We start from the raw sequence: 20,277 nt of genomic DNA on the forward strand, positions 1-20,277 counted from the left end.
ATCCCGTATAAATTCCTTTTCCCTCCTAATGTTCCTCTTATATAGATATATATTTTTTTTTCAACTCCTCCTTCTGTCGTCCTTGAAAGCTTTTCCACGAAGAAAGTTCATTCGCTATCATCAATTTGAATCGTTATGCATTGGTATAATTGGAACTGGATATTGGTTTGCTAGTGACCCACTAATTAATACCTATCAATCTGAAGCGAGATGTATCAGTAATCCATTAATAACGTTTCTGTTATTGATAGCTTAATAATTCCGACATCGAGCGGTGCCGTAAGGAAGTTGAAACATTCATACAAATATAATAAGCTTTCAGGGTTATTTTCCATTAACAGATGGATATTTATATGAATGTTGAATGTAATCAACATTCTATATCGGGTGTTTTACTTGAATTATATAACGGTTTGCGTCAAAAGATATACATATTCAATGTGCTTTTTTATATTGACACGTAATATACAAACATTATACAAATTAGTGCCTGTGAAATATGGACTGGCTTTCATATATTTCTGTAGCTGTACAAATATGATTAATTACATTTTATGTTAATAAAATGGTAATAAAATTAAAATTACAGACATCATAAATAATACAATATCATTTTAACAAAAATTTAATTTTATCCAATAAATAAATTTGTTAGCTATTGTTTAAAGAATGGCCGATGGTTGCTTTATAACTATTTTTCAGAATTTCAATGATATTTCTAATAATAAAGGATTTCTATGGGTTTTTTTTAAAGAATTTCGATAATATTCATATGAATTTCTTAATAATTTGTTAAAGATTTTAAACGATTTTTATATTATTTTTATGGGATTTTTAAGAATATCATTGATATTTTTCATGAAATTTTAAAATCATTAATTTCTATGGGATTTTAGAGGATTCCTATGTGATTTGTAATAAATTAAATGATATTTCTTAGAAAATGTTAATAATGAATTTCTATGGGAATTTTAAGGATTTCCTTCACATTTCTAAGGGATTTGTAATGAATTTCTATGGAATTTCAAAAAGATTTCTTCGGTTTTTTAGAATAAACAGAATGTGAATTTCAACATGAAAAAAAGGAGAGAAAAATAAATATGGAAATTAAACAATATTTTTAATTATTACAATCGTCTAGTAAAACGTAATAAAGTATAATTTTCATTAATTAACGTTGATTAGATATGAAATAACTGACGATTCGTGCATATTGTAATTGATAATTCACAGCGTATGAATTTTATTATTAATAATATTTATTGACGATTATTATTTATTAAATTTTCTCCCCCAGCAAAGCGACCGTTTTATGATTATTGCATAGTTAGCAAGCAGCGTAAAACGTACAAACGAGAAACGCACAAAACAACAGTATAATTTAATACCATAGCATCCATTTTATATACAAATTTGTTTATGTTACGCTTTATAATTTCTACATGCAACGCTAATAAAATTGGATAGCTTAAATTAAAATTAAGTGTTAATATAAACAAGCGAGAGCAGGGGGGAGGCTTAAAATTATGTCTAAATTAAGTTGATGTTTACTAAATTTCATGTTTACATCAACTATAATAATTAATGAAATATTTTAATTAATAATAATAATCTTTATTAGTTACAATGCAACCAAAGGGCTATCGACCTAAGTCTTTCCGGCTAGAGACACAAAAAACATAAATTGTTAAATAAATCATATAAAAAAAATGCTGTCGTGTCCCGGGATTCAAATATCTCTGGACACTGTAGAATATCTGATAGTTATGTCGTTGTGGAGTCCTAGTGGAGTTTTTAAGGAATGCTAGAGGTGAAGTTGGAGTTTTTATGATAATAAACACTTTATTATTCACTATAAGATTATTAATAACTTCTAGATTCCAGTTGCTAGGTTTGTTACTAGGGATTTTATGAGTCTAACTAGGACTCGGGAGGACTCTCCACTAAGACTAAAACTAACTTGGACTAGCGACTTTAACACTGACTCTTTAGGACTCTTCCTGTATTAGATAAACATATATTACATACATTATATAGTAGTGAATTAGCATAGTGAGAGTACAATATTTGGTAAGGGAAGATAGTACCCAAATTTCCCTAATAATTAAGTGATGTACATATTAGAGGTCATTATTGATAGGACCTTTGAGTTTGTGCACAACAAAGTGATTAACAATAGTTGTTACACAATGAATGGTTATGGGATCTTCCTAAGTGGTATTTGTTCTATGTCTTAATGACTTACATACATAAACATGTATAAAATAATAAGGGCTAATATAATATAAACAATAACGGTTATACATAACAATGCATTCTGAAAGAAAAAGTAAGCCAAATAAAAGTAAATCTTCTCGAAATGAAACAAATAATAATAATATATTCCGAAGCATCAGTCGGCTGAAGAATGATACAAATCTCCAGCGCACGGTCTATCCACTCTTCAGGCCGTCCCCTGATTCACATCCGTAGGAGACTCCTGCTCCCAGTCATCCACATCGAACATTAGAACATATCATGTCCAGAAAAGCAGACGAGTGTTTCAACATTAAAGTTGTCTATAAATCGTCTTCTCAAGCGCTGCAGCAATTCTGCGCGATTTTCTGCATTCTTTGGCGAGTTTAATTTGTTAATATAGGTTCTAACTGTGTGGTCATGTATTGTTATTGGCCTGTGAATTCTGTTGTCCTGAAGGTCTTTAGGTAGACCACACGTCTTTTTATTAAGTGGCCTTACTTTGATGTTAGCTATACCCGATATGGGTTTTGTTGGTCTCTTCGGACATTTGGAAGACCATGCAGCATGATCCTCCGAGTTGCATGCCATACTGTTGTGGCCAACCACTTTATTATTAATTATTGATAATAATTAAACAAGCCTATCGGCACTTGAAACATCCGCTTAGAGTAATAAAAACGTTTTGGAGAAACGCTCTGTTTCTCATATTTTGTTAATTTTACGACCCATTTGTGTCACCCTCTTGAAAAGGGGCACTATGTGAAAATCGGGCAGCTAACTATAAAAACTATGCCGCCCAAAATTAACCTCCCCAAACAATTGTAAGATTTATCACCCTTTAGACCTTATCGACAGCAGGAGACATCAACAAATCCTCGCCGACGCCTATGACGTACATCCGACATGGCATATTATTCTGTATTCAAGACGTCTTCTTACAAACAAGACGACATTTATCTTATTTTAAGTTAGTCCTCGTCCTAGTTAGTCCGCGACTCATGTGAGTCCTAGGAAGAACCTAGTAACAGTTCTAGTTTGACAATACTCTTGACCAGCAACCTATGCTTGTAGCAACTAGAAGCTAGATTAATAATCACCAGCATCTAAGTGTTAAATAAATACTAATATTAAACTGACTTTAATCTAGTCTCTTCCATAAAACCCACTAGGACTCCATCCTCATGGACAATACTACAAAGTATTTCACAGTGTCCAGAGATATTCCATCCCCGGATACGAATTGTTGACACCTAGCGCAAGGCACAGGTATAGGAGACGATATTTTAATTACTTTTAGTAAACATGTAGATTATTTAATTAAAAAAAAAAGTAGGTGTACTTCGTAGGTTTTTACTTTCACGTAGTTTGACCCAGTTCCACTGTTCCATTTAGAAGATTCACTTATCGTAAATGTGGAGAGAGAGAGAAATTCTATCGAGGAAATTGCAAGTTTTAGTGCTTTCGAACCAATGAAAAAGATGCAGTAAATGTGAATTCGAAATTTTGTTTTCCCCCTGCCTTGATGATAAGATATTTATTAAATATTTGATCGCTGACAGATGTAAAAAAATAATTATACCGCAATAAAAACGGCAATTCCATGGAAAACTCTCTCAAGAAAGTATACTAATAATTGAATATCAATATTACGTACCAAGGGGAAATCATAGTCCAGTGGTTTCTTATAAATATCAACTTCGGGATTATTTACCGAACGTTCGCGGTGGCCTGCAGGGAATTAAAATAACAACAAAAAGAAAAAGAAAAACTTACCTTTCTTTGCTCGATGAATGGTCAAACTGTATTATGCAAATAAATAGTATTAGCATTCAATATTGTTCTATAATTCCATCATTCTATAATTCGTTTCACCTCTCTAAATGGGCAATTCTAAAACACGATTTCGAGCCGCTTCGCCCGCAGACACACTCGAATCTTTAATTAAATTTAATTAATTTCCGTCCCTAGGAAATAATTATAAAAAAATAATAATGCGCTTTCATCCCTTAATTTGGAGCGACCCGCAAAAAAAAACAAATAATAATTGCGGGGAATTGTAAAAATACGGACCAACGAAAAAAGAAAAAATATATATAATATAACTGAATAGAAAGGAAAACTATATAGAACGGAAAACGAAAAAAAAGTAATTAAAAAAATTATATATATTCGGAGGTAGAATAGAAAAATGCGAGTGAGAATAAAACGAAATTAATAAATCAGCTCTCCGATCCGCCGGTGTTTTATTCTGTTTGCTTTAAAACCCGAATTGTGGATTCTAATTAACAAGAACTCCAATTAAGTGTAAAAGATCTATGGGCTGTGGCGGAAGCACAAAAAAAAAGGAAAGGGTTTGGAATGAAAGAAAGACAAGATTATTTTTTTTTTGCTACGTTTTTTTTTATTATTTTTACTTATTCTTACAGAATCATTTTCAATTAAAACCAGCTTCGTTTTGGATGTATACTGTTTATTGATATAAATATAATTAAAATTAATTTGAAAAATATATGTTTAATTATCACTTACAGGACTAAAATCACACGTATATATATATAATATAATATAAATATTAAAGAAAAAATCTCTTAGTAATGCGTTACGAAAATATTTTAAGTACTATATAATACAACAACGTTCACATATTTCCATTACACGCACATATATAATAATAATATAAAATTATAATAATAAGTAGATTAAATACAGTATATATATTTTTTTTGTTATGTTATGTTATTAAAATTTGGAGTGAACTTCGAATGGAATTCGTTGGCACAGAATTAATTATAAAATTGTTGCGTAACGAGTGCAAAATACAATCTGGCGACTGGTTTTGTGTGCTGTCCGCAAATACAAACGCGCGCGCACAGACTAATTTAATTTTAAACTTAATTAATATTAAATGTGTGTGTCGCTGCTGTTTTCGTTTTATTTACAGCCAACCGGTCAGTCCGTCCGTGCGACTTCCACAATCAATTGCAGTTTGTTGGAAATTTGGATTTGGATCGGTGTGAACTAAACCACGATTTAGTTCACTCAAACCCGCTTTTGTTGTTTCAATTTTGTTGTCGTTTCGATTCGTTTTCGTAATAAAATTTGAAAGAAATATATATATATAAAAAAAAGTAAACAACAACACTTACCAAATAACGTCCCGCATTATTAACAGTTTCTAACAGAAATGGCACCGAAAGTTGTTTTAAACAATTTTTAAACGAATTATAACGTGCAGCGTGTTCGCTGCTAAATGTAAGCCTGACATGTATTAAGTGACATCTATTAGTGTTTTTAATGAATCACCAGTTCACGTACAGCGTAGCACTTTTAAAGCCGGGTTAATCTAATGGATGCATAATTAATTGACGATTGCATTGGCAGCGGCAGTGTTTCGATTGGAATGGTTCTCCTCTCTGTATGTGTATATTTGTAGAGAGAGAGATAATGTATATATTGGTTGTTTTCTATCAAAAAGGGGTGTAAATTGTCGTTTGATAAATGTTAGGAGAAGATCTATAAATTATTTAAGAAGGGCGTAGACTTGGTTGGAACCGGGATATCAGGTCCCATTGGAGACGGCGCGCTGTTCCTTCTTAATCTCGTCTATTGTGGCGATTGATATTTTCCTGTCGATCGGGTCCAGCGGGAATTTGAAGCTGAGCTCCTCCCCGAAGAGCGGGCTCTGGTTCTCGAAAATGGCCTCCTTCTCATCTAATCTACGCTCCTCGTGCGTGTAGTATCTGGCTGCGTGTCTACGCGTGTAAAAAACGGCAGCGAGGACTGCCAACGCCGTCAGGAGGAGCAGCAGGAGCGAAGCAGCCGCAGCTATTATACCTAATCTGCCATCATCGCGACTGAGGTACAAGTTCGCACCCTCGGAGGAATAACTCTGTGCGTTGCACCAACTCAATTCGTCGCGATCCAAAGTTCCCAGGATTTTATTCCTGTGGTGATACGGCAGGGAGCACCTGACGCTGTAGAAATCTCTGCTCCTGTTTACGCTCGCCAGCATATGGGTTATGTGGCACAAATCGCAGGACCACGGGTTATTATCCAGTTTGCAGCGCACGTTCTCCACTTTCTTCACGACGTCGTCCTGTAAGCCCCTGAACACGTTACGAGACAAGTCTAAATCCTTCAGATCCCGCGGCAGTACATAAGCAGCCAGATAAGGCAACTGATTACCGCCCAAATTTAAAACGGCAACCGTCTCGGGAATTACGCCTTCATCTAGCGCCCCGAGCGCCATCTCGGCCATTTGCAGATCCTTCAGAACGCTCATCTCGGCCAGTAACTCCTTAATGTCATCCGCCCTCAACTTATTCCCACTCAGGACCAGCCGCTCCAAGCTCTTCCTCGTGTCTCGCAACGCGTCACCCTCCAATCGCTCCAATTTATTGTAGCCCAAATCCAATTCACTCACATTCACCAGATTCCTGAACGCCCCTTCCTCCACGTTCGAGATGCTATTCCTTCCCAAATGCAGTCGCTTCAAATCAGTGTGATTTGACAGGACGCCAGTAGGTATTACACTCAATTGATTGCTGTCCAGCTTCAGCACCTTCAACTTCCGCAAATCCCGGAAACTTGTTGCGTCCATCCAAGTGACTTGATTCTCCCCGATATCCAAATGCGTCAAATGCGGCAGCAGCTCGTGAACGAGCGGATTCAACACCGTCAACATGCAACCGCGGCACTCGAGCACACGTAAATCCTATAACATAATAAACAAACACACACACAAAAAAAAGAAAATCTTAGTAACATCAAACCAAAACAGAAAAGAAAAATAAACTAAATATAATCTGTGCACATAAAGTTTGCGCGGAGAGAGAGAGAGAAGCCGACGTTAAACCCGCAGGGCCGTACCGAAATGATTAATTAACACATAATTTTTAAACAAAAACTGATGAAAAAAGTTTCAGCGCCGCCGAAGTTTTCAAGTTCACGCGTTCCGACAAATTTATAACTCTGCATATTTTAATGCTAAATCAAGACGCAACCAAGAAGGGGGGGGATCCGACGAAAAATGTACCGTCAAGTTTATGAATTTTGTACTCTTCCCCGTATAACCTAATTCATTATTTATTCGATATTTCGCATTTACATTTTCCACCGCAAAATATATTTAATGGTCGCAATTACGGAAAAATTTAATTATTCTCAGACACCGAACCGCGCCGCACTTCATTTTTCACTTAAAATTAAGAGGCAATTACGTTTCGCACGATAGATTTCACTGTCCTCCGCAATTTAATTAAAAAAAAATAAATAAAAACAAACACATTACTCAAATTGTTTCTAAACATATTTCTTCTAAAGATTATTACTTCTTTGTATTATAGAAATTAGAGATTAAGATTCGTTTAAATTCTTCATATGACATATTAATTCAAAATATTAAGCTAGCTTTAAGATTGATTGAATGTAAATAATGCATACCTTGACATATTTAAAAACGTCTGGATGAAAGTCCCGGATGTAGTTACCATTCAATTTGAGAACCCTGAGTTTGACGACCAAACGAAAAACGCCTTGACTGAGGACTTCGATACGATTCTTCTGCAGCGACAGCACTTTAAGCTCTTTCAAGTACCTGAACGTCTCGCTGGGCAGTGAACTGATACGATTATCATCCAAATTTAATTCGTGCAGTTTATTCAGTCCGAGGAAATTCGGTGGCAACAGTTGCGTGATATTGTTCTGCGACAGATCGAGCACCTCCAATTTGTGCAGTTCATAGAAGAAATGCATTCCCAGATTGGGTATGTTCGAGCGGATGATGTGAATCTCCTCCAGGTTCTTGAAATTTCCGATGACCGGATTCATCGTGAGCTCGTTCATGTTATCTTCGGGGGCGGTGATTTTTAACACTTCGATTTTCGTGCTGACGTTGGCGAGCACCAACGGTCCCACCATTCCGCCTTCCTTACAATCCACCACATTCCGGCCCTTTGTATCCAAATAACAGACGCACTCATCCGAGCAGGAGATTTGCGCTTCGCCACCGCTCGCCGCCAACCACAAGATTAAGATAACAAAGTAATTCATTCTGAAACAGAGAAAAAGAGGTTCGAATAAATATACAAGGAGTGGCGGAAACAGAAAAATGTATATACTTTAAATCATTCTTTTGTCCAACGGAACAATGGTTTCAATTCTAACTCTAACTTTTATAATAAATTATTATAAAACACTAGATTTTCTCTCTATATTATTCAGTAAATTATTAGTGTAGGTAAAATAATACAAATTATTTCAGAGGCAAGGAGTGTAGTAATTACAATTATCAAATGCTCAAAAAGCTATGTATAGTTTTCAATTAACGCAGTGCAGTTAAGCTAACTGAATTAAGGATCGAATTCTTCACCAGAGAAACCTGGAAATGGATAGACATGTATATTCATTCCGTGGTTAAATTTCTCTGACGAAGTGAATTTTAGTGAAAGACAAACGCTCGCCCGGGTTTTAATGCGATTACAAGTTTAGCGGTGTTTGCGGCCCCTTCGGCCCACCGGTACGGTACCTCCCATAAAGGCCAGATCTAGAAGGACTCAGAGAGAGAGAGAAATGTATTAATTATGCACTCCTTATAATTTCCTATTACCTTAAGTGAAGCGTTTGACTTCGGCATAACCGGATTCTGATATTTCACAATGATTGCAGAAATCAATTAGAAATCAACTTTTTATATGATTCTACAAAATCTCATGATTGCAAGATGTAAGTTTTCTTACAAGCTAGTATTAAAGTAACATTACAAAGCTTCAGTTAGAACTATTATATAATGACGAGTATATATTCCAACGTTATACTAATTTCGTTTGTTTTGGATTATTGTTGACAATGTAGGCCAGGTCGTGCAGTGTAAATAAATTAGTAGATTATTGTGTAGTCGGAAATATCGTGGAGAATTTTGCGGCGAATGTGAAAATGTGTGGAAGCATCTCCAGCGTCCGGCTCGTTAATCAGGATTCCGGTGGCTCAACGGCCCCAAGACAAGTTTATACCTTATACGGGACATTCTTTACCCTCTATTACCCGCACAACTATTTTCTAATGTTAGGGCACTACACCTCGCCATCAACGATGATCATTCTGATAATCCCCCCGAGGATGTAATTAACCTGAACGGGATTATTTTTTTCCGCAAAAAGAAAAGGAAACCTCGCACATGTAGCGCAGATCCCATTCCATTTAGTGGAGAGAGCTTGGGAAAGATGTTGTGCCTCTGGAAAAGCTTGCCAATTACCAATTGTACGAGCACCGCCATCGCTCCCCGAGTGCCCCATTAAATTTGCAACGATTCATCATCCATTTAATAAGAACTTGTCTTTGTATCCATTCTCGTTTCTTTGATTACTGAAGTAAACGCGTAATCGGTGTATCATATTTGTATTTAACATAACCATTCTTTGGGAAACTTTGAATAAAAATTGTTGGCAGTAGAATAAGAAAAAAAAATTACGCTGATCTGTTACAATTTTCGCGTAATAAAACTGAGCCAAAATAAATGGGCATCCAGTATGCATACATAGGATTGTAGACAAGTGGAAGGAAAATTGAGAGCAGAGATTATATACGCCGGGATAGGTAGGTAGGCGCGTCTTATTTCTAACGATGTGGACGTCTATATATCAAGTTTATTGCGTAGAATATATTAAAATCCTAACCAGAATTTAGTTATCTTAATATCTGTGCAAGATATATTAAATATTTTATCAAATATGTTGGAATCAATATGTGTCACATATTTTCCGCAACATAAATTCTATAGACATATTTTATTAAAACCTATAACAATCAGATATAATTTCTTCAATTATATTCAAAATAATCAGATTTTTCAACTGCTTTATACATTTTTAACCAATTTAAAACAATCGTAATTATTTATAATTAAAAGCATAGATTTTTCAATTTAAATGAATTTATTTATTTAATTATAAATCAATTCTGATGTAATACATAAATACCTCGCATAGTCCGGACTAAACGCACTATGTATTAGTATAAAATTATAATTTGAAACCTGTTTTTATTACAATCTAACTTATTTCGTTGAAAAACAGAACGTTTTATGTTGTAACAATTCGCATTAAGTTACTTAATTAAGGTTCAAAATTATAAAAAAAAAGAGAAAATAAACGAGAAAACAGAGTATCTCACGTCCGTAGGAGGTAATTTAAAGTTGTATGGCTGATGAAGATGAGAGTCATAAAATATAAATGCATATTCGAGTCTAGTTTTACTTAGTTTAGTGGCGCAAAAAAAAGAGAGAAGCTGTAATCCCTCAACACAGCATTTTACACTTAAACGAAATGCGATGTTCGGGCTCCAATTTACGGGCGTTCTCGCATCTCCGTGCGCGCGCGCGAATATCTTCTTCATGCATATAGAATTACTTATGCAACCCCCATAACGCTAACACGGAATATCTTGCGATCCCCCGTCGTCGTATTTAGCGCCCCCTTAATTCGCACGTGCGCATATATGCAGCCGCGTGCGAAAAATATGCACCGTGTAAACACCGTGTTAGAGGTGTGAGATACGCGCCAGATGTACCAACATTCCTACGCACACCTATACTCACAGCAAAATGCACCAATTAGACCGGAAAATCGCGGTTGAATCGCGATTTGATTAGATAATTAGGGATTTCCAAGTATGAAATATGCCACTCACATACATACATACACATGCGCTAACCTGAACACACATAACGCGTTCTGCAACACAGACACAAGGTTTTATCGTTATGCAACACAAAGTTAATCGGATCGTATATGTTGACATATTAATGATTAATAATGGATATGGCAAACGCATCCGTATGCCGGCCTCCGACCCCTAATGAAATTTCACTTGCAAACGAAATTATTAATGATTAACAAACCCTCTCGATCTAGCAACGCGCCACGTCTCGTCACAGAATCATTGACAGCTGTTTAATCGCCGGCACATTCGAATTATGACGCACTCCATTCTGCACGTTAATCTTGATTAATTGTAAAACTCACCGAATCGTGTAATTTAATCAATTCAGTCAAAGCTATAGCATTCCCATCTCGAGCCCGGCGCATCCGCATTAAATTAGGCTTTATAGAAATGATAATTTTATTCTAATATCTGATGAAAATAACAATTAGAATTTGATAATGTTTAACGCCCAACCTTATCTTATATATTTTACATTTCCATACCATTATTTATAAATATTGATTAACGTTAAACCAATATACAGTGGAACCTCGCTTAACGAGATTAATCCATTCCAAAATGTCCGGATTTTTACTCGTATAGTAAAATATATTCAAAAAATACACATCGTCACTCGTTAAGCGAGTCATTTTTGCTCGTTATGCGAGGTGTTTGTTTCACTGTATATGTATTATTTACATTATGAGGTTCCTTTACGTTTACTTGTATCGCAATTTATCCGATTATAAATATATTCCGATATGAGAAACTTACTTTATGGTTGGTAGTATGTATAGGCAAAGGTATTTCAATATAGTTCCTTGTTGACTAAGCAAATACTCATTGATTGTATATCGAAGATTAATCGAGCGAAATTACGTAATGCGTGTGTTTGATTTTAGCGCAGAGGAAAGGTTAATTAATATTTAATCAGGAGGGATCTGTTGGAAAGACGTTGGCTGCTGATGGAGGGAGGGAGGGTTTGAATGTGGCCGAACATGGTTGTAGTACGTGATGTTATTTGGGAGTGAACGACGGGTACCGACGAAATTGTATTTGTATTCCCCATCGATGTGTACAATTTAAAAAGCTGCGCCTCAGGGGCCAACCTACGCCAACTTGAGTTCGGTAACATACGGCGAATATTTAAGTTGAAACACAGTTTGCAGCTGCGGGTTTCTGCATTCGTACCAGAAGAATATGGGTCGCAGCATTTCAATAATTAAATAACATTCTTTTGGAAATATCCCACATATTTTAATGTCGGCAAATATGTGTGCGAGTGTTGAGGTTTGGGGGTGACTAAGTCGACGGGTCGTAACTAGATGGAGATGAAGCTTTCAGCTGGAAAGGCGTTTAGTATCGCATTAATACATCTACACCCTCGATAATCTGAGCGGCTCCTAAAATAACTGCTGGCGGAGTGATTGATGTCCTATGAATTTAGCAGATTTTTTTTTTCTTTCACCCGTCGACGACGTTCCTTCCTTTTTCCTTCCTTCCACTTAACACGAGATGTATCAACTTAAAGAATAATCGAATGTAAACTAATTCACGTCCTCACAGCAAATAAAGAAGCACTTCCAATGTGAAAGGCTTGTACAATAAATAGGAAATACGTCTTAAGAAGTCTTCTGAACTCTTAATTCACCATTGAATAAGTCTTGTAACAAAGAAGTTTACGATCTAAAGATTTAGCAATGAAACATATTAAATTATTTTATTAATAGTTTAAGCAAGCATCGAACATTTGATTTTTAAGTTAATTCTGAAATAAAAACAAAAATACAAAATAATAGATACAATTAAATAAGATAATGCAATATTTCTGTTTTAGTTTCTCTTATGCTATTTAATAAAAAATGTTAATTCCATCTGGTTATATGAATTAGTCTGCTGTCGTCTTGAGCATCGCATCAATGTGACATGCAAAAAAATATGCATGATGTTTACCATCTTAAGCAGAAACAAACAAAACACGTTTCACTTAAGACTGGTGCTAAATGAATGACTTGGTTATGCTGCAGCAATATACTTAATACATGTTGTTTTATTGTTATTTTTCGGTAGCAACGAATGATGTGTAAATCGTGTTTCATATAAAATTCATAATGGCTTAAGTTGATTTACGCTCGAAGATGGCAGATGTCACGCATCCGTTTCCGGCTGCGTCGGCTCGACCGGGTTAAAGTTGTGTATAAGTTTAATGCATTATCACAACGTGCGACTTTGCAGCGCAGCGACCCATAAATCCCCAAAACACCAATAACCGAAACTCTAAATGCAGCACCCGAACGAAATGAACGAAATGAACAAAACTCATATCATATCGGTTCACTAGTGTTTATTCGTTTTACAATAATGGATTTCGCGGATTCGACCGGCCCATTTGTTCTGCCCTTTTGGCAATAAACCCCGGAGACAAATGCATTCCGTAACATTCGATCGTCGAAAACAGATTTCTCGCGAAAGATTTATCCGCAATTTTCGCTTTTCGATGTACGATTTCCGTCGCCCTTCACATTTATGATTCTTTACGAGAGCCAGCAAAATATTACGCACTAATTTCCAATCCGCCCACATAAATTCGATCACCTACAGATGTCGAGGAAACGCCTTCTTGACTCATACACCACACACGCGATTTTTGTAGACTAAAGTGCACAGCATCTGCGCAACCGGCATAGGTCAGTAAAATCATTAATTAATTAAGTATATAATTGGTTTCTGTCCATCGTTTCAATTTGTTACGTATTATCTACGGCTTTTAAACTATGTCCCCTGATAATATTGGAATACACTAAATTCCTTAAATGCGCCAAGAGCGTCGGGCCCTAAAACTGAGCCATTACTATAACATACTTGCTAGCTCTTCGCTTACTACACAGCATTAAAGGTTATTGCCGCAGAGTGCACGGACTGCCTGATCACCTGATTTTCTCATCTAAATTACAACCTTATACTGATACTAAAAAAGAATTAAGACATTTCTCGCTCTTAATTCTAATGAATTTTATATAATTTAGTTTCAATTTTCTTCTCTATATATTAAATTTAAAATAAACTGAACTTTCTGTTTGAAAATATAATTATAGTAGGAAATATAGTTTATAATTAAGTGTGAATAATGAATGTGTTTTAATTTCCATGGTAGGTCTTTTGAAGAAAGAAGAAAAAAAAGTATCTTTTGTCACGGCTGTGCTCTCACATTATGGGCCCGTGACGGTCTCTGACGGTGCAGTTCGAGTGCGCGTATTGTGTTTCGTCCGCTTCCCCATGTATCCTGTTGCAAGTGATTCTATATAGAGTGACCCCAAAGATAAATAGATAATGTAATATAATAAAACGGTCACCGGCTATTATGGCTCACATCCGCACCGCACCGCAGCAGCAGCAGCTCCCTTATAACAATAATAAACGATGAAACGATCTTAACACTTCTTTATTACATGCATGCAAAGCCGCGCGACCGAAACCCAAAACCGAAATACGTACGTATTTTCTGCAGCAGCAGATTCACGCTATTAGAAACGATTTGATTTCCACCGCGTCCTCATAACAATAATTGCATTTGTTGCGCAACTCGCACGCGGTTCGTAATAGTGAAAGATTGATGCAATAAAGGTTTTCACGACGCTCTTAAAACGCGCGCCGACGTCGCGGCTTTACGAGCCCCGAAGTGCGGAATATAAATAATAGTTTCTTAATGCAAAAATTTATAGAACCTTCGGGGAAATCTGTATTTCATGCCGTATTTATACAATTCTTTATTACATTCTGTCGGAAACAATTCCTATTTTACTCTGTATATTATTAATATCATAACACATCGCATTATTTCATATACAACATTTAATTTATATTAACACAATTACTAATGAATATTCAATTACAAAAACTATTATGTAGATTCATGTTTGCTTGAATTTTTATTAAATTTTATATAATATTGAAACATAATTGTCTTTTATTAATCATTGTATACAAAGCCAAACATTCATTAGAAATTTGAAATCTGTTTTTTTTCACTGGAAGATTTAGAGAACTTTATTAGCTAGACTAAAAAATGAAGACAAAATTAATTCTTGTCTTTAATGTGATTTCACTTTGTTAAATTGTTTTTTCATTTTCTTTAAGAAGGAATGTAACAAAACATGTTTTAAACATACATTTTATAATGTGTATTACTACACTTTCTGAAATAACACTATTATATTTTTTTTTGTACTCCTTAACGTACGAAGAATAAAACCCATTGTTATCCTTTAACATTATTCAGCTGGTCACGCACGATAATTCGCATCGGACTCGTCAGACCGACAAAATTATACTTTCGACAATTCAACACGTCTTCCGAGATTTGATCACGTTTTCAAGTTATTTCCAACCAACATACAATAATTATTTTATTTACACTAGATATTAGATGAATCCGTTTCATTAATATCATTCTCCAGTTCAAATTACATGTAGACTGAATGATTCGAATTAATCAGATGCAATTACGATGGAATATCCATCTATTCAGAGTTTGAAGAGAAAGGCCAAAGGAATAAATTGCGCATTTCGAATGCATTGTCAGGCGTGGACGTAGATCTAGTTCCGTCCTCTGGTCACTGAATCCGCAGAAATTGCAAATCCGATTGACGTTCAAGAAGTCAACAATGGATGATTGAGGATTCACTGCCGTAGTTCGAATTTAACAAACAAAAAAAAAGTATAATCGAGTTGATACAATTATAAATCGTCAGACAGTGAAGTATTAAATATGTGTAATTTCATACGCATGTGTAAATGTAGACGCAACACGTGTTAATGAGATTGATTACTGCATTTTTGCATATGGTTTTTCTTCGAATGCGTCTTCCTTTTTTTCGAGAAAATATTTAAAAACTAAATGCTGCTGAAACATATTATTAATATTTTATATTCAAAAAATTAATTTATTTTATTTATTATTTTATACATTAATGATCGTTTTTTTTTGTATCTTCTCTATACAGTCTCGTTTTCTGCTGTTTATTTTCATGCGGTTTTAAAGTTAATGAAATTAACGCAGAAATCCGCAATTAAATTTAGTAAACCGTAGTTTTTTTTTTGCAGACGAATAAATATTGTTTTCATCATAATTACATAAATCAATTCACATCAACCGGACAAAGTTCAAAATGCACCAAATCATAATTTTTGGGAAAAAAAAACTATATAAAATTATAACGAACAAACACGCTTGTTGTTTTTTTTGTGAAGATATATACGTATTTCATTTCTTTTTTATTGCAATATTTGTCAATATCGGATGATGCACGAATTGCAGACATACAATTTATGGGCTTTTTTTGCGGAACTTCATAATTCTTTCACACTATTGTTCCGCATTAATATTGGGGGGCAAATCATTGAATCATTGCATTTTTAACAAACAAATGCGCAAACAATGAATGAATAAATGACGGCGCTACTTTATACTTATTAACAAACTATTTATAAGTCATTCATATTGTATTAGTTATATAATTCTCTTCGTATTGATTACAAAACAATTAGGTTTCTGAATTATTCAAATAAATTGTTTGTTTTGTCCTATAATCATTGTTTGTGTTCAAAATTGATATTCGAAATATTTTTTGTCAAGACAAATTTAATTATTGAAAAATATAATTTGTACAGAGTTTATATTGATTATATAGTAAAAGGTGTCCCAAATTAACGAAAGATTTGAATTTTCCGCTATTTATGCAGAAAAGTGTTGGAAAGCCCAAAAAATAAACAATTTGACACTTTACTGCACAAAAGGTGGCAAATTTAAATCTTGCGTTAATTTTGGGATACCCTTTACTATATAATATATACATAGTTGAAATATATTTGAAACAGTGAAATAATTCAAAGAATCTTGTTGAAACGCCTAAGAAAGGATGCAGAAGTTATATAATAACACTAGAAACTACATCATGCTCATTTATTTTTAAACTTCAAAGGAATAATCTTCTATTTAGGAAAATATAAGTAGGTAAAGTACAAAAAAAGATAATGAATGATGTCGATATTGCTTAGAAATTCCGAATTCTAATGGTATTAAAAATCAGAAAATAAGATTATTATACTTTAATAATTGAGACCAGGTGGATGGGAAAATTGTGCGCATTGTTAAATTTAAATTTTCAGATTTAATCGCATTATTCGGAAAGTTCAAAAGGTGTACTTTATCGAAAATACGGATGCTGCACAAAGGGCACTCGCATCCAAAAAAAGAATAAAAACCCTTAGGATCATCGTAGCGACACGCTCGCAGGTTAATAATTCGAAACGATTCGCCATTATCCGATCCGGAGAGCACGGAGAGCAAAGTGCACACACAAACGAACAAGTATTTGATAATCCGCAGAAAGATGCTGGCGCACGCAATTCTTCACATCCTCAACAGGTATAATAATAAAAAAAAATATGGGTTCATTGTGTGGGAACACATTTTGAAGCTGTCAATCGTCGGCGAGACGTTAAGATTTCAGGGGTGTTCTCACCGAAAGAGTGAGTAAAAAAAATAAACAAAAACGTAGAAGCGCCCAAGGGAAAAGTATGCAACATCTGTCAGAGTCGGAGACGACGTGAATATGAGAGATTCCCCCCTTTTTCTTTTTTGCTAACCGAAACGTAATTATGTGTAATTTATTAGAGTAATTCGATTAGTTTCGTTAATTGTCAGTTATTCGATGATTGCTAACTGTAGTTGCCGTAATTAAACACCAATTATTTACGTAATTGTGGAGCTATTGTAGATACGCTGGGGAATTGTGGCTCACTGAAGCCAATCGAAATGCATTTGGGATTATCAAATTGGCGAAGCTTCATTTACTTAAAAGCCGATCGGCAGGCTATATAGGTAACATAAAATGCAAAATCAATTTCACTCCCGGTTTCTGAACCGCATACACACCCACCCACATACACGGGGCGGCGCGACGCGACGCGGTGGATCCACGGTTCGCACGGGATCCGGCCACAAATGCAATATACGGTCTGCGTTGAACGTTCTACGGCATTACGGCCGGAAGCCCGGGCATGCAAATTAATTAAAAGTCGAAGAAGCGTCTGGCCGTGTGCGATGCGATGCGGTGCGGTGCGGTGCGGCGGCAAGGATCGTAATTCTACTTCTCTCTTCCGAGACTAAATTATAAACACGCAGAGAAGACAATTGCCAGATGTAAATAATATGACAAGAATTAATAAGCAGATGCTAGCACGGAGCGCTCCTATTTGGGCACAGATATTTTAAATTAATATTCAGCAGAACTCCAATTACGACCCAGAAAACGGACGGGAAAGAATGAAATGAAGCAAAAAAAAAAATATAACGAGAAAATCCTTCAAACGAAATTGAAACACTACTCCTCGACGCAATTAACAAACATCTGCGCAATCTTAATCAAGATTCTGCGTTGCTCAAATCCAAATAATAACAAAGAAATCACAAATCACTGCAACAGCAAAATTATTTAATTTAATTAATTTATCATACCACTAATAACATATTTCGAGTTTCATTTTCACTTACTGGTATTAACAAATCTCAAGTTAATTTTGAATTAGTGTATTTTCAATAAATATAAACTGAACTGAAATGAAGTTATTTCAACAATCTAACAAATAAATAAACGCATTTTCTCCGCTGCAGTCATTTCATGCTCCGTAAACACCGAAAGGATTTAAGATAGGATTTTATTCACTACGGGTAAATCTCCTTATGCGAAACTCTCATAATCAAACTGGATTTGTTTAGAGCGCGATGGCTTTCAAGTTGCAATTGAAAACATAAATAACAACATTCCATCTAGTTTATAGATTAAATAATTGAAAATGCTAAATGTGATTTGATGAAAGGTTTCTAACTTATTTGTTGCACGTTCTAACGTGAAATATTTGTATAAAAATAATATAAACGCGTTGTAGCTTGTTGTTTTTTTTTTAGTTCGTGCTGTCTCTCTAATTATTTTAAGTACGCTCGAATATTTCACGAACGCGCACATTTGTTTTCAACCAAATATATTGTTCGCATCACACGTCAAGTTTGGTAAAGAAATACACTTTTTCTACAGTCTATACTCGTTTTTTTGTTTTGTTTTGTTGTTGTTGTTATATCTGTGTGTGTGTGTTTCATCTACCAAAACACATTTGTCTGGATATATCTCTCTTGAAAATTTGAAGCTATTCCTTTTGTGTCTACGTTGCGCAACGTTTGCGTGATTATTTTCGAGTACTTCCAGGGATAGCTTACATAAAATTCTGCACATACTCGCGCTGCACGGAGTTTTTTTTTTTTATTTTTATACAAATTATCCGTAATGAGATGAAGTCATTGCTGTGTTTTAATGTTTGCGGTTGAGATGTGCGTGAGTGTGAATGTGTATGTTTATATGCGTGTATGCGCGTACTCCAGCCGGAAATGAATAAAATGTGACATCCAGACACATCCAGGCAACGAGCGGAGAGCGAGAGTTTCGGATGATGAAAGTTTTCCGGGAAAAGCGACAGGAAATTTACAAAATGATTTACAGTTGTTCCACACTGAAAATCACCAAAATTGTAACATCATTTTCGTTTTTCTTTTCATTTTAATTGTTGTACTTGCTAGATTCCCCAAACATTCAGCTTTCATACGCATCTTTTGGATTCATTCTATCAATTATAGTTTTCGAGAAAATCAATGAAATGTAAAAATACTGCTTTTTCGAGGGTTATTTATCATTTTTTCAACTTTGAACGCAAATTACAGCCATAAGGATAAAACCACAGTAATATATCAACACTTGCTAGATTCCCCAAACATTCAGCTTTCATACGCATCTTTTGGATTCATTCTATCAATTATAGTTTTCGAGAAAATCAATAAAATATAAAAACACAGCTTTTTTGAGCGTTATTTTTTCAACTTTGAACGTGAATTAAAGCCATAAGCATAAAACCACAGTAATATATCAATACTTGCTACATTCCCCATACATTCAGCTTTCATACGCATCTTTTGGATTCATTCTATCTATTACAGTTTTCGAGAAAACCAATGAAAAGTAAAAAGACTGCTTTTTCGAGCGTTATTTTTTCATTTTTTCAACTTCGAACATAAATTACAGCCATAAGGATAAAACCATAGTAATATATCAATACTTGCTAGATTCCCCAAACATTCAGCTTTCATACGCATCTTTTGGACTCATTCTATCAATTATAGTTTTCGAAAAAATCAATGAAACGTGAAAAGACTGCTTTGTAACAGTTTAGAGAAAAAAAAACGAGAATTTAGACTCGTGTGAAAATTTCGTAAAACAAACAATTATGTCA

The 20,277-nt window shown here is 34.9% G+C and overlaps 1 protein-coding gene across 1 annotated transcript; it reads right to left on the reverse strand.

Moving 5' to 3' along the window:
• Positions 1-4,965: 4,965 nt before the first annotated feature.
• LOC108560785 (toll-like receptor 6) lies at positions 4,966-14,440 on the reverse strand. The gene is made up of 3 exons (XM_017918465.1): positions 14,434-14,440; positions 7,681-8,290; positions 4,966-6,952 (listed from the first exon to the last, which is right to left on the reverse strand). The coding sequence occupies exons 2-3, from the start codon at positions 8,287-8,289 to the stop codon at positions 5,798-5,800; spliced, it is 1,764 nt and encodes a 587-aa protein (XP_017773954.1). The 5' UTR covers position 8,290; positions 14,434-14,440; the 3' UTR covers positions 4,966-5,797.
• Between the last annotated feature and the right edge of the window lie 5,837 nt (positions 14,441-20,277).

Source organism: Nicrophorus vespilloides, unplaced genomic scaffold, assembly GCF_001412225.1.
Source record: "Nicrophorus vespilloides isolate i.1.1-1 unplaced genomic scaffold, Nicve_v1.0, whole genome shotgun sequence".
NCBI classification, from domain to species: domain Eukaryota; kingdom Metazoa; phylum Arthropoda; class Insecta; order Coleoptera; family Silphidae; genus Nicrophorus; species Nicrophorus vespilloides.

Coding starts and splice junctions, on each gene's coding strand:
- LOC108560785 (XM_017918465.1), bottom strand. CDS start 8,289: ATGAATTACTTTGTTATCTTAATCTTGTGGTTGGCGGCGAGCGGTGGC. Junction 6,953..7,680: donor ACGTTTTTAAATATGTCAAG/GTATGCATTATT, acceptor ATTATGTTATAG/GATTTACGTGTGCTCGAGTG.